At 38.2% G+C, this 23,103-nt stretch overlaps 1 protein-coding gene across 1 annotated transcript in view; it reads left to right on the top strand.

Annotated features, from left to right (window-relative positions):
- fstl4 (follistatin-like 4) overlaps positions 1-23,103 on the top strand; it is a 230,475-nt gene that overhangs the window by 195,341 nt on the left and 12,031 nt on the right. The window contains exons 9-13 of the mRNA XM_085470780.1: positions 360-521; positions 5,610-5,744; positions 9,174-9,200; positions 10,694-10,812; positions 17,733-17,882. Of these exons, the coding sequence (XP_085326906.1) occupies positions 360-521; positions 5,610-5,744; positions 9,174-9,200; positions 10,694-10,812; positions 17,733-17,882 (593 nt within the window). The remainder of the gene's footprint in view (positions 1-359; positions 522-5,609; positions 5,745-9,173; positions 9,201-10,693; positions 10,813-17,732; positions 17,883-23,103) is intronic.

The raw sequence follows: 23,103 nt of genomic DNA, 5'->3' as shown, positions 1-23,103 counted from the left end.
GCATCTTACCTGTTCATGTAAACTGTTACTTCATATTTCATTTTTCCTCCTCAATTTCTCCACATCTATTTACGGCTCTTTCTCCAAAGGAGGTGGTAAGTGACACATATGTCCGACATCTATTTCTTGCAGGATTCAAGCTGTAATAAAGCAGCCCCAGAGCTCTTGGATTCTTGTTATTTGTGAATATATTCCATGCTGTGGTGAGACAAATTCCTCTCTGCCCACTGTGTGTGTGGGTGTTTGTGTTATATTCCCCCAGGAGTTACGGTCTACCAATGAAACAGTGTGTAATTATGTTTTCACTTGCCGCTTTACTATTTCCATTTGTATTTTTGGTTTTGTGTATATGCGTCCAGTCCCTCCAGTGATCCTGGTCTATCCAGAGACACAGGCTCAGGAGCCCGGCGTATCTGCCAGCCTCCACTGCCACGCCGACGGCATCCCAAATCCCAAACTCCTTTGGCTGAAGAATGGCATGGATCTGCAGCCGAGATCCTCCAAACAGCTCTCTCTCATAGGTGAGTTTTGCAGTGTTTTGCTATCAGCATATTTTTTGCTTTAGCGGACTCTGTGTGTCACAGCTCGGTGGTAAAGTGATTTCTTCCAAGTGCACAATACGCAGCAACAACAGTGTACAATGGAAAAAGCATAAATCTTTATAAACCACCACAATGTATAAGACTAATGAAAACAAATCTTGAAACTCAAGCTGCTATTTCATTTAAGCAACTTTTTTTTATTGAAAAGCCAGTGGTTCCACTTGTCCACAGTAATAATTTCTCATACACTTTCAGTTTATTTGCATTCTGTACCACTGTGATGAAACCATGATTGAAAAGAAATTCAGCTGCCCTCTTTCACTACATCCTTTTGCTCCTCTGACAATGTAAACATACTTATTATTAGATGGTGAATGAGATGGGAGATTGAAGATAAAAAGAAATACACTGTGTGACAGAAGACGGCAACAACTTATTTGGGCAAGAAGGCTTTTTTGTTTTATGATACACTCTCAATATCAGAGAGAGGAAGCACAACTTCCCTTTTTACGGCCTAGTTCTCATTAAAGGAAAGTTTATTGGCTGTGTGTGGGTCATTACCTATGGTAATAGCCTGTTATCAACCCTTAGACACTCAAACAAGGAGGTTCTGCAAGGTTCACCACCGTATAAACACTGCAGTAGCTGCTGTTTCAGATTTACCAACTAATATGGGCAGCAGAAAGGGGCAGCAGCCCTATTTAAAGTGATCATTTGTACTTATTCAATAAACAACATCTAGGTAAGTGAAAAGAATAGCATGGAAAAGCAAATTATGTAGCGCAGAGTTCCTTTTTTTAATCTGGCCGTGGTTGGGGAGAAAGTGATCAAAGCACAGGAAGAGTAATTCACCATTTTATTTCCACAACGCACTTGTATTGATGGGAGTTTAATAAAGATAATATAAAGTGTTGCCCCTATCCTCATTTTTTTCATAGGTTTCTGTAAAATTTGAACAACGCACTGACAGCTGATAGTAAGAAGTATTGATTGCGAGCCACAGTTGAACTGTAAAGGAAGTACTGCAGTGCTGAAAACACTGTTAGAACACTGCCTCATATTTTCTGTCATTTAGTTTGTTGTCAAACAGGAAACGCAGGGAAATCTCAACATGTGAGATTACAGATAATTCCTCTGACCCAGAAGAGTCAGTGGATTGTTTTTTCTCTTTTTTTGGAGTGTGTGTGTGTGTGCGTGTGTGTGTGTGTGTGTTGGGGGGGGGGCAATATATTTCTGTACCACCTACCTTGTTGGTCAAGGGTAGCTTACTTAAGCTGCATTAATTGAAGAATATATCTGAATTGTTTAGCAGCATTTATAAGGCTACAGAGCATCACGATGGAAGCCGATAACACATTAAGTGAGACCACTGATGAATTACTATCACTGTGTGTGTGTGTGTCTGTGCAGCCTCTCTCGTGTCATGTAACCTTTTTTTAACCCTTTAAAGTCGGTCGGAGCGGGCACGCTCTGTTTTGCGTAACTATTTTTAAATCCCGGTAGCTCTGCAACCATGTAAGCTAGCGCAATAAATTTTTTGCATATGAAACCGGAGGAGTTGTACTTACATCTTATGCCATCAGCTTGTCCTAAGTCACGGTTTCCTTCCACATATACTTTTGCAAAAACTGCATAAAAAGCACTTGCAGCAACAAAAATATAATATTCCAGAAACACGCTTTGACGATCCGATCAGCTGTTCGTAACACTTCCTACGTTGGAATAGACGTCAGCGCGAACTTTTGCATGTCCGCCATTACCTGCCCAAAACCGGAAGTGACGTCATTTTCGCGGAAATGTAGTTTGTTTGTTTTTTTACCATCAGGGCCTCATGAGCTTTTACTGGTGTTTTTAAAAGTTATCTTTGACTTTATGACTTTCTGTGTCGTTTCTGGGATGCTTAGGACTCATATTGCACTGCTGGAAATAGTTTATTTTGATGCAAATGCTGCTTTTTTGCAAATTTGCACTATAATATTTATTTTAGTTTTTCCTGCAGTATATAAAAATTGGTGTATTTCAAAAATATAATTATGAAGACACTCAAAATAAATTTCCTGTGGTGGGAAACTATTTTGTGCAACTTTTTTGTATTTACAGTTTTGAGGGATAAGCCTCTTAAATTTCTCTAACTAGAAATATATGTTAAAAAAGCAAAAACGATTTTCAATTTTTTTGTAGTTTATTGCACTTTTTTGCAATTTATGTAATTACTATGCACTTAATGCCGACATATTATTAAAATTTAGGCTGTAATGGTTGTATTGATGTATAGCAACTTGAAATGCTCCCAAAAATGGCTCTACAGCATGTAAAAATATAATATAAGCTCTGGCGGACTTGGTTCTATGGTAGATCTTAAAGGGTTAATTTACTCTTTCTTACTTGAGGTCAAGCAGTTCACTTGTGGTGTGCAAAAATGTAATACAACAGTGAGTTAAAAGGTGCTTTAAAGCCCAATAAAGCTAACAGGAGCTGCTGAATCAGGTGACATGTCCTGTTCACCTATGCAGTAATCCTGCGGGGAGCCGTTTAAGAAAATGAGATCGCTTCAGCTTAAGACAAAACCAGTCACATCATCACAGGTGCTGCAAACATGCAGAGGATATAAACACTCATTTAAGTGCTTGATTCAGTGGTTTTTAATAAGAATTGATCAGAACATCAGTATGAATTAGAAGTAATTAAAGTGCTGTCTCATTCCATGAGACGTTAGAAGTGCTTTAAGGCACTGTCACTTCAAAGCATTGCACGCATTTCCTCCGATAAAAGAGAATTATTATCAGAATCCAAAAGACATTTCACTAATGTGAAAAGCTTTGCATCAATGTCTGTGTTGTTTTTTTTCCCTAACCCACTGGCCATGAATTAGAAGGTTAAGATGAAGAACAGTTGTTGTTTTTTTCTCTTTTTTTTAACAAGCTGTGTGCGGCATTGTTGTTTATGGATTCTATAGAAAGACCTCCATTAAAAATGCTTTAAGTTTTAGCAGGTGGAACACATGGTATCCTGTATATGTGAGGGAAAAGGATGGTACCTATGTTTGATGTTATCTAAATGTTATGTCAGGTGATGTATAGAAAGGGGTGAAAATGAAAGCTTGCTTTAATGTTTTTATACATCCTGGATTGTAAGAGCTCCACTGTGACAAATCCCCCTTGTGTGATCAACGAAGTACTACAGGAAGGATCAGAGTGCAGCTCTAGATCACAAAGCTACAGCATGCCGCAGGAAACATCAGAGAGCTCACCTCTGATGTTGACTTTTGTCTCTAAACGTCACCAGCATCACCTGTTGCTATCGATTCAGAATATGATTCTGAAACTTGAGAGCAACAGTGTTGTGCTGCACGTATGTACGGGAAAAAACTGTAACTCATGTATGTGCAGCAGCATACAACCAGTAAAACTATTATAGTAAATAAGTAATTAGGTATCTTAATTAAAATAAATAGCAATGTGCTTTACTTTTTTAAAACTTTTTTTAAACAATAAATTTGAAAATTTAACAATAATTATATATTAGCAATATAAAATATAGTGCATACTGGTTAATTTACCACTACAGAAATGTAAAAAAAAATTTTTTGGTTGTTACTAGTACTAGAGCTGGGCCATATCACACCGTTCACGGTAATACCGGTATAATGTTGGGCAACGATTAGAAAATGAAATATTGCGATAGAATATGGGTAAAACCCGCATGCGCAGTGCCTTTGTTTTCATACGCACATGGCGGAAAAAGCATGGCGGCGACGGAGAATGAGAAGAGCGAAAGCAGATCGTTGAATGAAACGGATGAACCAGAACTGGTTTGTAAAAATGCTGCAACTTCAGTGGTGTGGAACTGGTTTGGCTTTCATCCGTCAGATACACAACAAAGCACTATTTTTGGTAGAGCATGCTAGCGGGCCGTCGTTATTACCGTGTTTTTTTGAAAATATGGCACACTTAAAATCAATCCTTTGATTTTTCTGAAAATCGACAGATTATAATCCCGTGTGTATGTATGAATTCTGGTTGTGTTTACTGACCTCGAAACGATTTTATGTGGTGCATGGCGCTCGAAAATCTGTCAAATGTTTTAGTACGACTTTGCTAAGCTACGAACCCGCAGCACTTTGATGGATTGTCGGAGCATTACGGCTATCGTAGGCAGGAGCCTCGCGGAGTGATACGTACTGCGCTTCAACATAATATTACTGTATTGTGTGTGTATAACCTCTTTTTAAGTTTTGTGGATATTAAACATGGTTATGCTGAGGATATGCCGGCCAGTTTCCACTGGAAATGCCTTTTGGTTAAACTGTCAGCAAGGAATTTGCATTTGCACTGTTAAACTTTTATATAACTTTAATGCACATAAAAAACAGCTGCTTGGTTAAGTAAAATACATTGATGTTTGTTTGTTTTTTGCACTAATAAAGTTGAGGAGTTGTAAAGTATTTTGTCTAGTGTCAATTATATCGTCAGTTATATCGTTATCGCAAATTTTCAAATGTATATCGTGATAAATATTTTTGGTCATATCATATTTTTGGTCAAATTAACCAGTACTGTTAATTTAGGACACCTGTTGTTGGATAGTGGGATAATAAATGTATATTATTTTGATTGAATACTATTAAATGTATTCATCAACCACAGCGACCAGATATAGACCAGAAGAGAGTCTGACCAAGTTGTACATGCTGCTACAATGTAGCTACAATGTCTCTGATTTCATTGAGATAAAAAATGCCTGTGGACACAAGAATATTGATCAAACTCTGTGGGGGGGGGGTTTATAGCTCCCAGGTGTCTTTAGTCTCTTTTCCCCTGCACCTTTGATGACACATTACTTGCATTATTATTGTATTTGGTTCATTGTGCTTCTGTTAGATGCACGACCACACATATATTCATGATTCGATCACAGAATTTTAACACAGTGAAGATGTCGAATTTGTTGAATAAATTTAAAAGTTTGTTTTTAAAAAAATAAACACTCTGAATATGGTTGTAGTGTATAGTAGCTTTGCATCAGTAATGTGTATACCTGTTTGATTTTGTTTCCTCTCCTCTTTAGCGAACGGTAGTGAACTCTTTATTGGCAGCGTCCGCTACGAGGACACAGGAGCTTACACGTGCATTGCCAAGAATGAAGTGGGAGTGGATGAGGACATCTCGTCTCTGTTTGTTGAAGATTCGGCTAAGAAGACTCGTAAGTCCTACAGAGTCACAGTTCACTATTTATGTAAGAAGTCAATATTTGAATTGATAAGAGTTACTCTAAAAGAAAAGCTTAGAAAATAATATTTTGGAAAAAATCACTCCCGACATGAAAGTATTGTGAAGGGTGAACTGAGGTACTGATGACACTGAGATCAGAAACAACACTGGTCAATTTGCCTGTTCGCCTCCCACTGCTGCTCATGTGGATCCACTACCTGCAAGGTTACTGTAAAAGAAAAGGACTCTGCTGTTTAAGCCAGCAGCCAAGTATATTTTGATTTTAAGCTTTTCTACTTGTTTAAGCCTTGGACAGGTGGTGTGATAAGAACTCTTATTGTCTTTGTGCTCACAAAGCGTTTTGATTGTGCTTACAGTTACAAGCCTGCCTTCACCTGGATGCACTGTCTATACTGCTGCCTCTTTGAATGTTCAATAGGAAGGAAAGGCAGGAGCTTGATTTTGACGAGAGCAAAATGCTAATTTTGAACAGTTTTGGGTTTTTTTTTTGATGGTGCACTTACTAATTGTTGAGAAATCTAAGCAAAGTTAGCACAGCGATACCTATTTATACAGACTAGGCTAGAACAAGACTAACATCATCCACAATAAACGATTGTCAGATTATCATGTATAATGAAATAAAATTCAGACATGTAATAAAGACATAGCACAAACAAATTACAGTCATTTACCAACATGTGGACAGCTCTATTATTTAAAAAAAAATAAGCTTGCTCAAATTTGTCCTGTGCAGACAAGCGTCAGCAAATGCTCCATGCATCTCCTAAATTTTTAATGCAGTAAGTGGTGAACCTAATAAGCACCAAAACTGCTTTATGTCAGCTGACAGTGAGCCAATTCCCTATGCCTTCAGATGGTAGAAAAATAAAGAAGGAATCACCATATTCATATTAGACCAACAGTGAAGCAGCATTTCAGCAGCTGCACTTTAAAGCCACATTTCTTTTGCAGTAGTATTAAGATCAAACCACAACACTATATAGCTATCGTATCGTATCCACACCAAAGCCACACATGGCTGAAACCCCAACATCACCTCCATGGTCAAAACTGATTGTGAACAACAGTAAAAACTGAATCATAGACAAACGGGTGTTGACTTTGTTTCCACATAGAGAAGAGGTTGCATCAGAGCATCATTAAAGTGAGAAGTACAGTAAAGACTAGATTACTGCAAACCATATGTAATTATTCAGTGACATATGGATTGTCGATGGCCCTGAACAGATGTCCACAGAACACCTGTCCAAATACAAGAGACAGACTAGTATTACTAAGCCCTGTTTTTAATAAACACCACTTTTAAGCTTAAGTTTATGGTTTTGTGCATCTAATTTTAATTGGTGGCATCATATCCTTACAATTATCCCTTCCCTGTCCATGATTTCAATATCATAGACTTATGAATGCTCTTATTTTTTTAACAAGAAGTTGATTACCTCAGTGGGGTAACTAGACGAATGAAACTCAAAAGGCTGTGGTTTTGAGTCATATTCAAGGTGAGATGTTTCATCTCTTCTAACTGTTCATATAACGTGATTTTGTTTTCTCATTTTATTCTAATCAATAAAAAAGATAAGAAGGTAGAAAATAATAAGTAAACTCAAACCTTCTCTAACTCGAAAAGCTAACAACAATGTCTAAGCTTAAAATTGAAGACATAACTCAAACTGACGTTGTGGTAACGTTTTTGCAAACTTTTATTTTGAAGCTATTTTTCAGCAATGACTAGACACTGTGAAAACATCGCCAACGATGTTTGCTGAGACAGGGTGGCACGGATAAAAGATGAATGTCAGGCACAATAATCTTCTATTTGACCCCATTCTTTTTTATAGTAGGAAACAACAGATTTTATGGGCGACATCAAAAACTCCACGCCAGAAGAATACAGTAGCATGTAGGTTTGTGTCTGTCTGTAATGTGTTTTCCTGAGGTTGATTCACTGAAGTAAAGAGCTGCTCGTGGGGAATAGTTCAGTCAGCCTATCCGGGAACAGGAACAATATACCAGAAGTATTAGCAAAATAATCATGTCTGCAGTTAAGAGATCCCCCTCTGTGAACACACACAGCAAAGCAGTCACTGTGAGATTTTCAGACCACTTTTGCTTTTCAAGCACTTTAAAGAGTTTTATTTTTGTTCCTAATAAACAAAATTGCTGTTTTCTCCTATTAATCTGTACTTGAAATACCATCATGACAAACTGAGAACATTTTGCAAATGTATTAAAAATTAAAAACTAAATTCTACAGAATAAAGTATTCAGACTCTTAAATATAAGAGTTGTGGGAGGCTGCTTCAGTAGCCGTTACCGCTTTGTGCCTTCTTGGCTAAGTCTATGGACGTTTGCAGTTCGCTTAGTCCTTCCTTCCTTATCACAACCTCTCAATCTCTATCAAGTTAGATGGGTGGCGTCTGTGAACTGCCACCTTTAGGTCTTCCCTCAAATATCTTATGGTGTCTTTGAGTTTTGACCAGGGCACTTAAGGAATGTCAGGTGTTTCACTCAGACTGGTATCTATCAATCTTGCCTTTACAGCAGAGCTGCAACATGAAGTGCTTCTGAGACTGCCATCCCTTAGGCAAGATCATTTATCTCTGTGAACACTTCTGAAACACTTAAGACTGACCTTTTTGTTAGTCCATAAAATTGAGTTTAAATCAATTTAAACATTTCAGTTGGTACTGTCAAGGGAAATAGTGAGGTCAGTGACAAATGAAAGGCAGCAGATTAACTGTTAGGGTCCAAATATACTTTATCTAGGACAATTAACTTGTCCAAAATTAGCTCTTTGTAATATGAACTCAGTGGGGGTTTTATGGCTTTGAATGGGTCTTGAGAGACTGACAATATCATAAGTCCTTTGACAGAAATCTGTGCATTTTCTTGTTATTTATGACAATTTCATGCATAAATATGCAAGCTGATCATATTTCTTTGCCTAAAATCTCTTTGGGGTCATCTAAAATGTTTCAATAAAGGGAAAAGCAGGTTTTATGAGGTACTACATTTTTTTATGGAGTAATCTCAGTTTTAAGCAGGTTTAACCTATCAAATTAAATACTTTAGCTCTCTGTAAAATTTTAGTCTTTCATTATGTTGCATCATTTGACATGTTAGCAATACCTAAAAAGAGCTCCTGGTTCAGAGAAAATTAAACAGAATAATTGATACCACGTCTTCTCTGAAGACAAGAGTTATGTCTTGATCTAAGAGGAAGCATGACCTGTCAACAGTAGTGAGGAACATTTTGTATCTGTCAAACATAGTATTTTGGATCGACATGGCATGACAGAACTTATCTCCTGTTTCTGAAGGCATTTTGCTGGGTTGGAATAATATTTTTCTCTCCTTTTTTTCTCCATTTCCTTTTGCTCAATGGCTGATTGTGCAGTTGCAAACATTCTGTGGAGAGAAGAAGGTAATACATAACACTTCTCAAAACACTTTTGCATTCTTGTGAATAGGAAAATGTGATGTGCATGTTTGTAGCTCTGCAGGGCCTGCAGCTGGCTAGCTATGACTTACCAAGATGTTTGCCCTCCTGTCCAGAAGATTCAGAGTTGTTTTGTTTCCAGCAAAACTTTTCTTTAAGTTTTCCTCCCTTGCATGCTCAAAGTGTTTCATCCTTTTCTTAGTGTGCTTTCTAACATTTTTTTTCAGGACACCTAAGGGGAACATTTGCACAGAAGCAGGGATTTTATGTATTTTACAAATAATACCACAGACCCAGCATGGTCGCTGCAAGAAAAACAGCCTTGTGATTTTCAGCAGTATATAAATCCATCCTGTATTTATGGAATAAATATTATTACCACATCAGCATTACCACAAGTACGTGCATTCTAGTAGCAGCGCATTGAAAAACTTACTGTGGTTTAGAATAGAATACGAATCAAATCTGGGTTTTTTGTATACATTGCTACAAAGTATGTTCACCACAGGACTTAAAGAGTCAGAGTGGTTTAGAATACAGAGTAAGGTCTTGAACTGAAGTATTTGTATCTTGTTAACAGTGGGGGTTGTAAGTGAGCAGATATTTTTTTCCGCTTTAATGACTCATGTTGCATGTTTATGCTTCATTTTTTAAATTGCTTGGCAATAAAAATGGTGTGATACCTCACAGTACTTTTGTGCAAAAAGCAATATCCTAATAGTCTAACAAATCAATATCAACCACTAGTTTTTGTCTTTGCATACAGCTTGCATTTATATATGAATGCAATGTGTTTAACACATTTATTAGACCACCACCCACTGAAACGTTTATGCCACAGTTTCTTTCTTTATCTTTAAGTTTATGTAATGGTTAAAAAAGTGATCAAATTGACAGATTTATTGCTAAACTATAATTATTTTGGGGCTCTATAATTTTTCATAATTGCTGTTTTTACAAAAAGCAGACAGAATAGTAAAGCACATTATTTTTTGATTAAGATGCGACTTTAATATTTTAGTGATTTCTTTATGCTTGATTAATTTCTTCTAATTTATTAGGTGGTCTAATAAATTTGTTAAGCACTGTATATATGTGTGAATAATGATATGTGAAGGACTAATAATTTGTTAGGGTTAGGGAACATAGGATTGCTGAGTCCTTGCTATGTTTTTAGCTGCTGTTTAGACTTAGCAGAATACATGTGAAAAATTGTGTTTTTAATTTATGTCTCTTGCTGTATTAGACTGTGAACAAATTGCCTTTGTAAGCGCTGTCAAACAGCTGGCAGTCACATACTGCCCATCCATGCTAACATGCTAACTGGCGTCTTGCTGTGTCTCCTCTGGCAGGAAAATTTAAATGCCAATCACAAATGACAGAAAAGATGGGAGCTGGATTTTTTAAATTTGTATTTCTTCCCTTTTTTTTATAAAAATTGACAATATGTTTTCCTGTCCGCTTGTTTTGACTTTTAGGGCTAAGTGTGGGAAACATGTTCTACGTGTTTTCTGATGAGGGCATCACTCTTCTTCAGCCTAGTGAATGTGAAATACGGAGACATTTGAAGCGGACAGAGAGGATTGTCGCTACCTATGTAAGTGCATGTGAATTTAATAATGAAATAAATTAAATAAGAAGAAAATACACAAAAAGTGCCCATTAGCTAATGAGTGACCTATAGGTGAGTTTCAGGCTTCCTCTATATTTTACTAAATAGATTTCAGGATGGTGGTGTTTGTCACTGCTGAGCAGATGTGTTTTAAAATCAAATTACGTGTGAGGTAGAAGAATGCCACTCAGTGTATTCTCCATCACTTTTTTATAGTAGGTGTGGCATGCATTCATCATGCCATGGTAGAACATAAAAGTATCTCGCAGTCAGTAAAAAGTATTAGTTTCTTACACCATAATACAAAGAATGACTATGAGGTACCAGGTGTTTATATAAGGGAAACATGCAATTATCTTTTAAAATCTCGGGCATTTTGTCCTTTAACTTCAAGATCTTTGAGTATAGGGAGTAAATCAGGACACCCTTTCATTGTTCTGAAACCAGAAAAAACATCAAACAGAACAAACAAACTAAACATCTCTGTAACTGCCGTCAAAATAAAAACATAATGCAGCAGTGACTTTTTTTTTTTTTTTTACTTGACCACTGAAGAGAGAGGACCCCACACACTGTAAAAGGGTCCCGCCGTCTCCACATGTCTAACCCTTTGCAAATTTGGTGAGAAAGAACATTAATTCTGTGGATTTGTTAGCTTAAAGGCCAGTATGCAGGTCTTAGTAACCCATCTGTACTCGATAGCACTCCACTAGAAACTCAGGGCAGGGTTAGGTTTGGATTAACAGCCTTGCCTTTTTTTTATTACAGACTTTCATGTGTGATACTTCAATAAGATATTTAATATTATATTTTTCTAAAAATGTGTTGGATTTACATGTAGCTAATAAGCATTTACTTATTTACTTACACAACAGCATTGTGCAGTTGCTGCAGATGTATCCTCTAGAGGTGGGTTTTGATTATCGATTTATCGCTTGGATAATGTGATATTGATTCATTAAAATCCTGAATCAATTTTTAAATATAAATGTATTTTGCCCGAAACGCCAGAATGTCAGGTTAAACCTCCCAAAATTTCAACAACTGTGTTTACGTCTTTTTTTTGCGCAGGATTCTGAAGCTGCAGGTTTTATCTCTCTCCAAACGATATTGACTGAACCAGCAGCAAAAGAAGATCCAAACTATGCTTCACATTTCACTTCACATAAGCATCGTCATGAATTCCGTCTTACTTTTGCTGTTTTATTCCACAATAAAATCACACTTCCTGCAGAGCTCTCCGTCTCTCTCTCTCAGGAATAGTTTCCCATCTAAAAATCTCTGTTTTCTGCATTATTCACTTGCTTATTATTACACACCAGTCTACCGTTGTGTGCAGCGCTGTCGGCCACTGTTTTTCTTTTTTTTTAACTTTTTAAAATTACGCAAAATTGCAAAATGCTTAGCTGTGTCTTTAATAAAACCTCTGTAACTTTGCTCTGCTTCACTTCAGCAGCATCAGGTAATGTTCAGATGTTGATTAATGCTTTTCTTTCGTTTTTGTTCTACTGCAGAATATTTTTAAGGCAGTTATCAAATCTCCTTCATGTTTTTCTGTGTTTTATTCTCTGTTACTTTGACACAAAGACATCTGCTGTAATGCGTACACATCTGATGAAGTCTCACAAGTGTCAGCTTTCTTTTTATAGATATAAAAATATGGATATGTACTGATAAGTGATCAGAATTACAATATTTCTGACTGTCTGAGGCAAAATTTCCCCGAATCGATTAGATTCTAGAAATCAGTGATGATACCCAGCCTTAGTATCCTCCTGCTTGTCTGGCACAAGCAATCATGTCACATTCAGAATCTGTTAAATCCTCTTTCATTCCCATTCTAATGCTCAGTTTAAACTTCAGCATGTCATCTTGGCAATAACGACATACCGGTACCTACCTACACTGACTTACTGTCATGTGATTGGCTGATTCAGTATTTGTATTATTGAGTAGTTGAACAAGTGTAACTAACAAAGTGGCCAGCCAGTCTACATCCTATTCCCAAACAGCTCACCAGAAATCTCATCATCATCATCATCATCAACTTTATTTATAAAGCACTTTAAAACAACCACAGCTGACACAAAGTGCTGTACATTGGAACTGTAAAATAAAATTACATGAGATATAAATAAAAAACAAATAAAAGAAGAGTGAAATCATTAATTAAATAACTACTGCATTAAAAAAGAAACTAAGTCTCACTGAGGTTAAAAGCCAAGGAATAAAAGTGGGTTTTAAGACGTGATTTAAAAGTGGACAGTGAAGGGGCCTCTCTAACATGCATGGGCAAATTATTCCATAATTTTGGAGCCACAATAGAGAAGGCCCTGTCCCCTCTGAGCTTCCTCCTGGATCTCGGTACCTCCAGGAGCAGCTGGTCAGCTGACCTGAGAGACCGACAGGGTATGTGGGGATGAAGAAGCTCAGAGAGGTAAGGTGGGGCAAGACTGTGTAGGCATTTAAAAACAAACATAAGAATTTTAAAATTAACTCTAAAAGACACAGGCAGCCAGTGCAGAGAGGCCAGCACAGGGGTTATATGCTCTCTTTTTCGAGTTCCTGTTAGGAGTCGTGCAGCCGCATTTTGAACCAGCTGCAGACGTGAGAGCAATGACTGACTGACCCCCACATAAAGTGAGTTACAGTAGTCCAGGCGGGAAGAAATAAAAGCATGGATCACTGTTTCAAGGTGCTGCCTCGAAAGAAAAGATTTTAGTCTTGCCAGTCGCCTTAAATGATAAAAACTGGACTTCACCACTGCTCTGATTTGGTTGTCCAATTTAAAATCACTGTCCAACTTAAAACCAAGGTCAGTAACAACAGATTTAAAATAGACTTCCAGGGATCCTAAAACAACAGAGGAGGACTCACAGGGACCACTGGGTCCAAACACCAACACTTCTGTTTTCTTTTTATTAAAATTTAAAAAGTTTCGAGCCAACCAAGCTTTAATGTCATCTAGACATGTCAAGAGAGGTTTTATGGAGATGGCATCCTTGCGTTTTAGTGTCAAATAAATTTGGCAGTCATCGGCATAACAGTGAAATGAGATCCCATGCCTTCTAAGGATAGAACCCAGAGGCAGTAGATACAGAGAAAAGAGCAGTGGCCCTAAAATTGAGCCCTGTGGGACACCACATGACAGAGGAGCAGAAGACGATTCGTAACCGAGAAGGCTGACAGAGAAAGTTCTATCTGACAAATAAGACCTAAACCAATTGAGTGCAGTGCCACCAATACCCACTACATCATGTAATCGAGAAATTAAAATATTGTGGTCTACTGTGTCAAAGGCAGCAGTTAGGTCAAGCAAGACAAGAACAACATGGTTACCAGAATCACATGCCAGAAGGATGTCATTAAAAACCCTTAGTAATGCAGATTCTGTGCTGTGAAGGGTTTTAAAACCTGACTGAAAAACCTCAAAGATGCCATTTTCATCTAGAAAATCTTTCAGTTGACTAAAAACAATTTTTTCTAAAACCTTGGAGACTAAAGGCAGCTTGGAAATAGGCCTATAGTTCGCTAAAACTGTGTGATCAAGGCCAGGTTTCTTAAGCAGTGGCTGTACTACTGCATGTTTGAAATTTGCAGGAACCACACCAGAAGACAGACTGCTGTTAATAATGTCAAGGACATACTGTTGTATACTAGGAAAAATTTCTTTAAAGAATTGTGGAGGGACAGGATCCCGTGGGGAACCTGTGGGCTTAATATGGCGAACCACATCCTCTAAAGAGGAGAGCGTCACAAGCTCAAACTGAGTGAAAACAGCAGCGCAAGGGACAGAGACAGAGGGGTCAGAGTCAGGAGCTGTGATAAGAGCCCTGATGGTGACAACCTTTTCAATAAAAAAGTTCAGAAAATCATTGCAAATCTCAGGAGAAACTTCCAAACAGACATTCAAAGGAGTATTAAGAACAGTGTCAATGGTCCTAAATAACACACGTGGGTTATGACAGTTGGAAGAAATAATATTTGCAAAATATTCCCTTTTTGCCTCTTTAACAGTGTTCTGGTAGCGATGCCAGCAGTCTTTGAGAATTTGAAATGATACATGCAGTTTATCCTTTTTCCACCTCCGTTCTGCTCGACGACATTCCCTCTTAACAGCACGACTGCTCTCATTAAACCAAGGCTCAGGTTTAGCCTTAAGCTGCCTGGTTTTTAAAGGAGCCACAGAGTCCAGGATTTTTTGACAGCAAGAATTAAACCAGGAATGTAGATCTTCTGTGTCAGAGGAAACAAAGTCAGAAGGCCCGCCGAGCTGATTAAAAGCAGCAGAAAACTGCGCAGCAGTGGCGGGGTTAATAACCCGACAGCACCGAGTAGCAGCGCCAGGTTTAACTGCGGTATATGTCAAACCAACGTTGAATAACACAGGCATATGATCTGAGAGTGCACAGTCACAAATCTCCAAGTCAGTGACAGGCAGACCATATGACAGAACAAGGTCCAGTGTGTGTCCGTGCTCATGTGTAGGGCCACGTACGGACTGTACCAGGCTAAAAGAGTCAATAAGGCTTAAAAAGTCCTTTACCAGTGGCTTATCAGGACAGCATACATGTATATTAAAATCTCCAACAATAAGAACACTATCATAGTTGGGCATAATCCCAGCTAAAAAATCAGAAAAGTCGTTTATGAAGTTCTTATTGTATTTCGGGGGGCGATAGATGACAGCGCAGAAAATCGGGTTTGTACGACTCACCTCAAATGAGGTAAGTTCAAAGCTGGAGAACGAAGGCTGTAGAAAACACTGCTTACATTTAAAATCCTTTTTGTAAACAGTCACTGTGCCTCCACCTCTGCCTGACGTCCGTGGCGAGTTAAAATAGCAACAATCCACAGGTAAAAGTTCAGATAGAACACTGGACTCACCAACACTCAGCCACGTCTCAGTCACACACAGAAAATCCAGATCACGGGAACTGAAGAAGTCCCGAAGAATAAAAGTTTTGTTTAAAAGTGATCTGGCGTTCACCAGGCCAATCCTAGCGGGAGCTGGAGTTGGCGCTCGGGGTTCAGGGGGTCCAGAAACCCGCCGCAGCGATCTCAGATTCCGATAATGTTGACAGTGGAGGTTTAGCCTGGGAGGGCATGGGCAGCGAGGCCGAGGAGCATGATCATCAAAGCCGACCACAGGCACCAAACAGGCATCAACAGGATCCAGAAAACGCCGAGACGCAAACAGCCTTGGCAAGAATCCATGCACTGGTCGGAAAACAGCAGAATAATTCTTTAGGTAAACCTTTAGCTTTACCAAGCGACCACTTCGTTTACCCCGGCGACGAGGACGCTTTCGCCGGGAAGGTAGCGTGGGAACCCGGTACAGGTAACCCGGGGTTTCCGATGCAAATGGGGGCAGGGGTTGCTGCCCACCAGCTCCAAAGGACACAATATTTTGGACCACAGGTTTGAGGTCCAATAGTGTCTGGCGATCATACCTCAGCAGAGACTTTGTTTCATGGATGACACAAATTAAAAATAACATAAACAGGAACAAACTTGGCAGTGACAGACGAGCAGCCACACACACCGGCGCCATCTTGCCACGTGTGAACACAAAGTTCAAATGTTGGATAAAACCTTGAATTGCATAATTTAAAATGACAAGCAGTGGATTAACACTAATCATCGATTCTAAATTCAAAATGCCATTTAGCTTTTCATGCTGTTTAATATAGATGCTCATCTTTTAGTAAACAATGTCAGTAAGTATATAGTCAAGCCAAATTATAAAAAGTAAGTTTTATTTAATTAATTTATTCCATTTTTTTAAGTCCATTCTATAGTTCTTCATTTCAGTCCAGTATGAAATTGCCACCTAGATCGAGGCCATCCTTCCTCCTCCTCCCTCTCTGATGTCATTGGATGACTCCTCAACTGACTAAACGTAATAGGATTACTCATGTCCATTAGTCAACAGCTCACAACTACAGAGCATATAGACTATATACCTGGGGTTTTTAATCCACTAGAGAACATCCTTTTCCTCGAGCAGGGCGCTTTAGATGGTAAAAGTTCTTGTTCTTTTGAGGGATTTGGGTTTTACAGTAGCCTGTAATTGTATTAGAGATCAATACAAACTCAATAGGCCATGTGTTAGCCAGTTCCTGCTATAAACAGCAGTTTCTCCACTTTGGTGAGGTGGAGAGGAGGTGGCAACTCTGGGAACACAACCTCTGTGTGTGCATTAATGATTACATCAGTATAATGTAAGTGAGGGAGTGTGTGCATAGTTGTCTCGTCAGCAAAGACGGTGGACTACAGGGCCTGCAGGGGACATATGTTGAGTCAGTCGATATTTGAGTGAAATTACTGCAAAGTCTGCCCTCTAAATGTTAAGGATGCAAACACTAGTTTTCTAAGAGAAACATCCAGAATGACTAATAGTTATTACAGATGCCATTTAGACAATCATTAAAAGTATAACTGAAATAAAGCAAGCAGTAGTAAAGATATGCACCTTAATATGCTAAATAATGTGCTTTGTATTTTTTAATTTAAATAATATTGTTGTTATTGGTATAGTCAAGACTTAATTGTCAGTTGTCAGAGTAAATAAAAGCAAAAAAATGCAGTTGCCAGCTCCTTATAGGTGTAGATTTTCAGATCTTTCTTATGTTTTTGGACTTTTCATTTAGAATTGTCAGCTGTATTTCAGAAGGTTTGGCTTCTGAAAATTAGATTCTTTTTTAACCATTTTCTATTATTTCATAAAAGGGACATGGTGACATTAAAGGGGAAAAAGAAAGTTGTTTTTTTAACCTAGCGGTAACCATGGATGAATAGTACAAAAGCATCACAGTGCCGATCTTAAACACACCAGTAAATCCTCCCAACCTTTTCCCTCCTCTCTTGCTCTTCTCCTCCTCTCCTCTGTTGGCTCTTCCCAGGAGGAGATGTGCCCTAAAGGTGAGGGGGTGTCACCTCAACACTGTGTGTGGTCCTCAGCAGTCAACATCAGAGATAAGTACATCTATGTGACCCAGCCCCTCCAGAGCCGAGTGCTGGTGGTCGATATTCAAGCACAGAAGGTGGTGCAGGTGGGTGGAGCAGGTTATAAGACAGGCCTGTCACAACACACCAAAGACAAATATCCAACATGCTAAAGGGTCATTTTAATTTGCTCCATGCTGCTAACTGCTACAGATACTAGTGCTGATGTAAGCTTGGTAATGTAAGGAAAATAAGGCCTGCACAGTTTCTCTAAGCCTGGGCTCTGGTATGTTTGATTACAGTCCAATCCCCTTAGTTAGCTCAGCATAACTGATCCGATCATTAAAATCACCAAAAACTGTTTATGTACTATTTAAATGGAATTAAAACAAAATGTAAGTCTAATATTTTTTTCCTGTAATACAGAGTCCTACATGAGAAGGTCTAACTTCACTGCTATACAACAACATGTCACTTTTATTTTCGTTTTTTACATTGTGTTCTGCGTGGCTGTAGACCATTGTCAGTCAATCTCGTGCCGTGTCTCCTGTACAGTACAGAATGCGTTCAGCTTGTCAAATTTTTCTACAAAGATTTGAACTTTGAGAGTGTTTAAAAAAGAGAGAAAAGTGTGAAAATGTTCATGCCTGTCTGAGAAAAGTGCATAAAGTTTGTATTGGGGGGTTTTACAGCCTTAAAACATCTATGATAATTGTAAAAAAATAAAGTTGCGTACTTCACGGATTTCACCTATCGCGGGTTATTTTTGGATCGTAACTCCCGTGATAAACGTGGGACCACTGTACAAGTATTTGCACACAAGTCATCAGTAACAGTTATCGTGGATTATCTACTTACTGTACATATAGAGCTGGCAAATCATAATGTGATGGGCATTTATTCAGTCAACACAGTTGACATTCACTTGTTAAAAATGTGTCAAAACCTTTTGTCTGCCTGTCTTGAATTATACTATATTTCAAGGAAAAATAAGAAAAAAATTAACACCTTTAAAATTAGCAGGGATACATTCAAGCAGAGTTACACTATATGTCAAACATCAAACTGTGAGACAAACCGAGTTCAGACTTGACACACTACTGAACTTCAACCAATGTAAGAAGCTACATGCAAGGTAAAATAAATCAAATGCACTTCAAGGAACAATATGGTGCCCAGGTGGGTGCTAGCTGCCTTACCATTTATCTTGCCTGTAACGGCTGTTTAGAGATTAAATCCCTCAGGGGTCCTTCCCAGGGTGAGCATCATTTATACTGAGGTGCAGGATGAGAGGAAATAGGCCTAACTCAAGAGGAAAGAGGTGAAAGAAGAAAGGGAAATGAACTAAAGTCTGGGATAAGAAAATGAGGGAACCAAAGATCCAAAACTGTTATCTGTCTTATCTGTTCTCAGTAGTCACTTGATTGAGTCTGGATATGTTTTTATTTCGTATTAAGATGTTATTTTAAACCAGATCAAATATAAAAGCATATTACTGTTTTGAGCATTCTGACACACATCTACAGTAAGTGGTTCTTGAAGCTGTGATCAGCTGCCTGCTTTCCTTGTCTTTTTTTTTTTTTTTTTAACTTCATCCAATACTGTAAAACTGCTTTTTTGTCCTTTGCTCCCAATACCCTGCCTCTTCCACTCCCCCCTCTCTTTCTTGAAGATCCTCTTTGGCCTCTGGGTGCAGGCGGTTAATGCATCCTCCTTTTCTTTTTTTCTTTTTGCTTTGTTATCTCAAGACATCCTTTGTCACAAGACACATTTGTCATTTCTTTTAAGACAGGAGAGATGGTGGCAGGCTGCAAAGCACAGGCAGAGGGATACGGATGAACGATGTGTGTGTGTGTGTGTGTGTGTGTGTGTGTGTGTGTGTGTGTGTGTGTGTGTGTGTGTGTGTGTGTGTGTGTGTGTGTTAATCAAATAGGAAATTTAGAATGATCGATTCATTCTAATCTTAGAAAGGTGTCCTAACAATGTCTCACCTTTCAGAAACATCCCAAAAAGCATAAGTGAAGGAAGTCTTCTGTGCTCTGCAACAAAATCCTCAAACCTGTCTCTAGGATCTGTTTATATTGTCTGTAGCCGACAGTCAGACAGCTGAGCTGTAGGCAAAAGATTGGAAAGGACTTTATCTAAAAGAAGGAGTGAAGAAAATAAATATCTGAAGTATAAACATGCTCTCAGTGGAAGAATAACTGTATGAAATGGGTGATAATATGACCTGTTTTCTTTGATACCAAGTAACCGCTGCCAATGATTTGATCTGAGTCTCCTCAAGATTTACATGAGATGGTATGTATATGTCTAAATGGCATGGTATTTAAATGGTATTTATAAAGCTTATAGGTAAGAAACAATAGAGGTGTTCTAAATATTAGGTGTGATCAAAAGGTTTTGCACACAATTCAGGAAGGCCATGTAAATGCTGCAGCAGTAATTTTTGTAATTCAGGATTGTGTGTTTACACCCACACAGCCTAACTAAAATAAGAGACCAGATCATTAAAACAAATGTGTATGCTTTCCTTTAAAAGTCCCCGTGCAAACACAGACTGGCGTTGTTAGTTCAGGGACTTCACACACACATAAACGCACACTACTCTTTTCCCCTCGATATTTCCTTTTGTGCACGCTGTCGGCTGCTTGCCTCCTCATTTCAGCTTGCCAGATTCATCACAGCATGCTGTGGTCAAACTTGTCATGTCCTGTCTGTAAGGTCTTTAGACATGCTCTTGTGACCACTTCAAGGTGCACATTTGTGATTTGCACCATGGAGTAGAAGCAGTACCTTATAAAAGAATCTCCATCAGCACAGACTGGGTGATATGCTGTGGTCATACTCGTAATGCGTCAAAAGGAAAACATTCAGCACAAATTACAAAGACATCTGGGTGCATTACAATGTGCCTGCTTACAGGCATTTAAAATATTTGTTTTTAACAAAAAAGTCTTTGCCTGATACCTAAATTTCAATTATTACCCCATGAAATGATAAACCATTTCAACAGCTTCACTTCTGAGTCAGTGGAGATGCACTAGATCCTTCAAATGTGGTAACTTTTAAAGAAACTTTAATGGGAATCACAGTGAAATTTCAATCAACTATGGGTCTTGCTTTTTTTAAAGATGATATCTGTCTGAAGTTTTCAATGGTATAGCCTCAGAGCATTACCATCCACAGGAAAAAAAAGAAAAAGAAAAATATTTCAAAGCAGAAATAAAGGAAATGCCCAAACTGCTGATTTTATTTTTGGGTGCTTTATCATTTGCTTATTATAGTGAAAAGTTGTGCACTTTTTAGAAAGCCTTCATATGTTTCTGAACCCTCCCATCCAAAAATTCCCAAAAGACACCAGGATGAAGGTTGTAAACATGTGGAGAAGCTACAACGACAGAGGCTAGCGTGGTTTTCATGCTGTTCCAAGCAAGAAAATGGCACATTTGTTATCTTTCCCAACAAAGGGATCTAACCTTGACTATGATGTGTCAGACCTGTGTCAGCTAAGCCTCCCATTGGGTCCAAAGACAAACAGCACATCCGCTAATTAAAAAGAACGCCAGATGGCAAAAACCTCTGTGTAGTTACTTAAATAGTAAGTTTAAATTCATTTTGAGGCTGCAGTAAATCAGTTGCACAGAGTTGTCGTTTAAGATTTTTGATTTTCTAAACCCGATCGATCATCTTTGCTCAAGGAGCTGAACAATATTCTAGTTTCCTGAATGATAGAAGTGGTCCTCTATGGCATCCATATGCTTTTGTACTTCTGTTTTAGTGATGGATGCTGTCAAGTGACCTACAGGAGATCATCTACAGCACAGATTCTATCTAGAATTAAAAATTTACTTTGTTTCAAGTTTTTTGCTGCTACAGCTCTTTGACATCTAGCCAGCTTAGATTGTTATCACTGTGTTTGGGGTTTTCTTGGAAAGACATGCAGAAAAACTGTAAAATGTGTCAACCTTTACTATATCTTTTTCTTTTGTCATCTGCCAGTGGAGCCACTGAAAGGCAGCCCTATGAAGTGTTTTGGAATCAGTTCAGATTGCAGTCCACATCTCTAACCATGCAACTCTACTAATAGGTCAAAAATTGGACACATATATTCTGAACAATAACTACTGAACAATATGCCTGATTTTTTTTTTAAAATTGATTTCATGGAATTTTTAATTGTGATTCATGGAATTTAACCGCTGCCACACACATTTTGAATAATAATATTTAGTGTGCTTGCCTGAAACAAATACTTACTGTGTTTGTTGGTCTTATGATATATCTACTTGTAATGTTCACTTAATCATCTATTTTTATTTTATTTCTTTAGACCAAAGTTCTCTTAACCAAAATTGGGGCAGACCAAACCACAGAAAAATTACAAAATCAGCATGTATTATTGATATTTCATTTCCTGTGGAGTAAAGTTCAAAACACCTAAAAAATCAAACATCAAAATCCCATTTTGATTGAGAAAAAGAATGTCAAAATAAAAAACAAAATGCTAAGAAAACAAAAATAGGACGCTTAAATGTATAGCTGAGATTTACCATCGTAACCTTTTCGTCTTATCTTTTGTTGGAATCAGAGCACAGCAGCGTTGGATGGTTTTGGCTCTCAAAATCAATCCCTTTTCTTTAAGTCAAAACAAGCATACCCCAAGTTCTTTATCCTTAAGAAAATAGTGTGATTACTTCATAAACAAAGAAGTTTTTTTTATATATATATCTTGTTGTAAAAACAATCATTTAAACAAGTCAGACCTTAAGACCACCGTTAAATAACACTTAAGTATGTTGGGCTTTTAAATGACTGCCTTCCAGGTTGCTGCATTTAGGCCTTACCCCATCTTTACCTCTGCTTCTATTATGTAGAAACCAACACACACATACATCTGCTCATACTATACATAGGCACATGCTGAGTTGACACTTGGCTGACCAGTGCAGAACAGAGGGCTGGACCTCCCATTACTGAACAAAAAGCTTGTGGTCTCGCTCCACTGGTGAGGGTGTCAGCAGCTCCCTGTCCACCCAGCCAGAAGCAGGGTAATGGATTGTGTTACTCCTCATTGTTGACATTGCAACAGATCTGAGGTTTAGTATAGGGCTGAACGATATATCGCATTTGCGATAATATCGCGACATGATCAAGTGCAATTTTCTAACCGCAAAGGCTGCGATTATACTGCGATTATAAGGCTGTCCAAATTACTACCATATCCCAGAATTCATAGCGCGGCCCAGCCAAACTCCAGTTTCCAGCAATGGCGGCCGCTACTAAGTTTTAAAATTACTCATACTAATCTTTCTGGGTCACAAAATA

This window comes from Copadichromis virginalis, linkage group LG10, assembly GCF_057382275.1.
Source record: "Copadichromis virginalis isolate Kocher_CV1m ecotype Utaka linkage group LG10, C_Virginalis_male_GT1.1, whole genome shotgun sequence".
Classification (NCBI taxonomy): Eukaryota; Metazoa; Chordata; class Actinopteri; order Cichliformes; family Cichlidae; genus Copadichromis; species Copadichromis virginalis.
The sequence above is the reverse complement of the archived record's forward strand: the minus strand, read 5'-3'. Positions and strand labels throughout refer to the sequence as shown.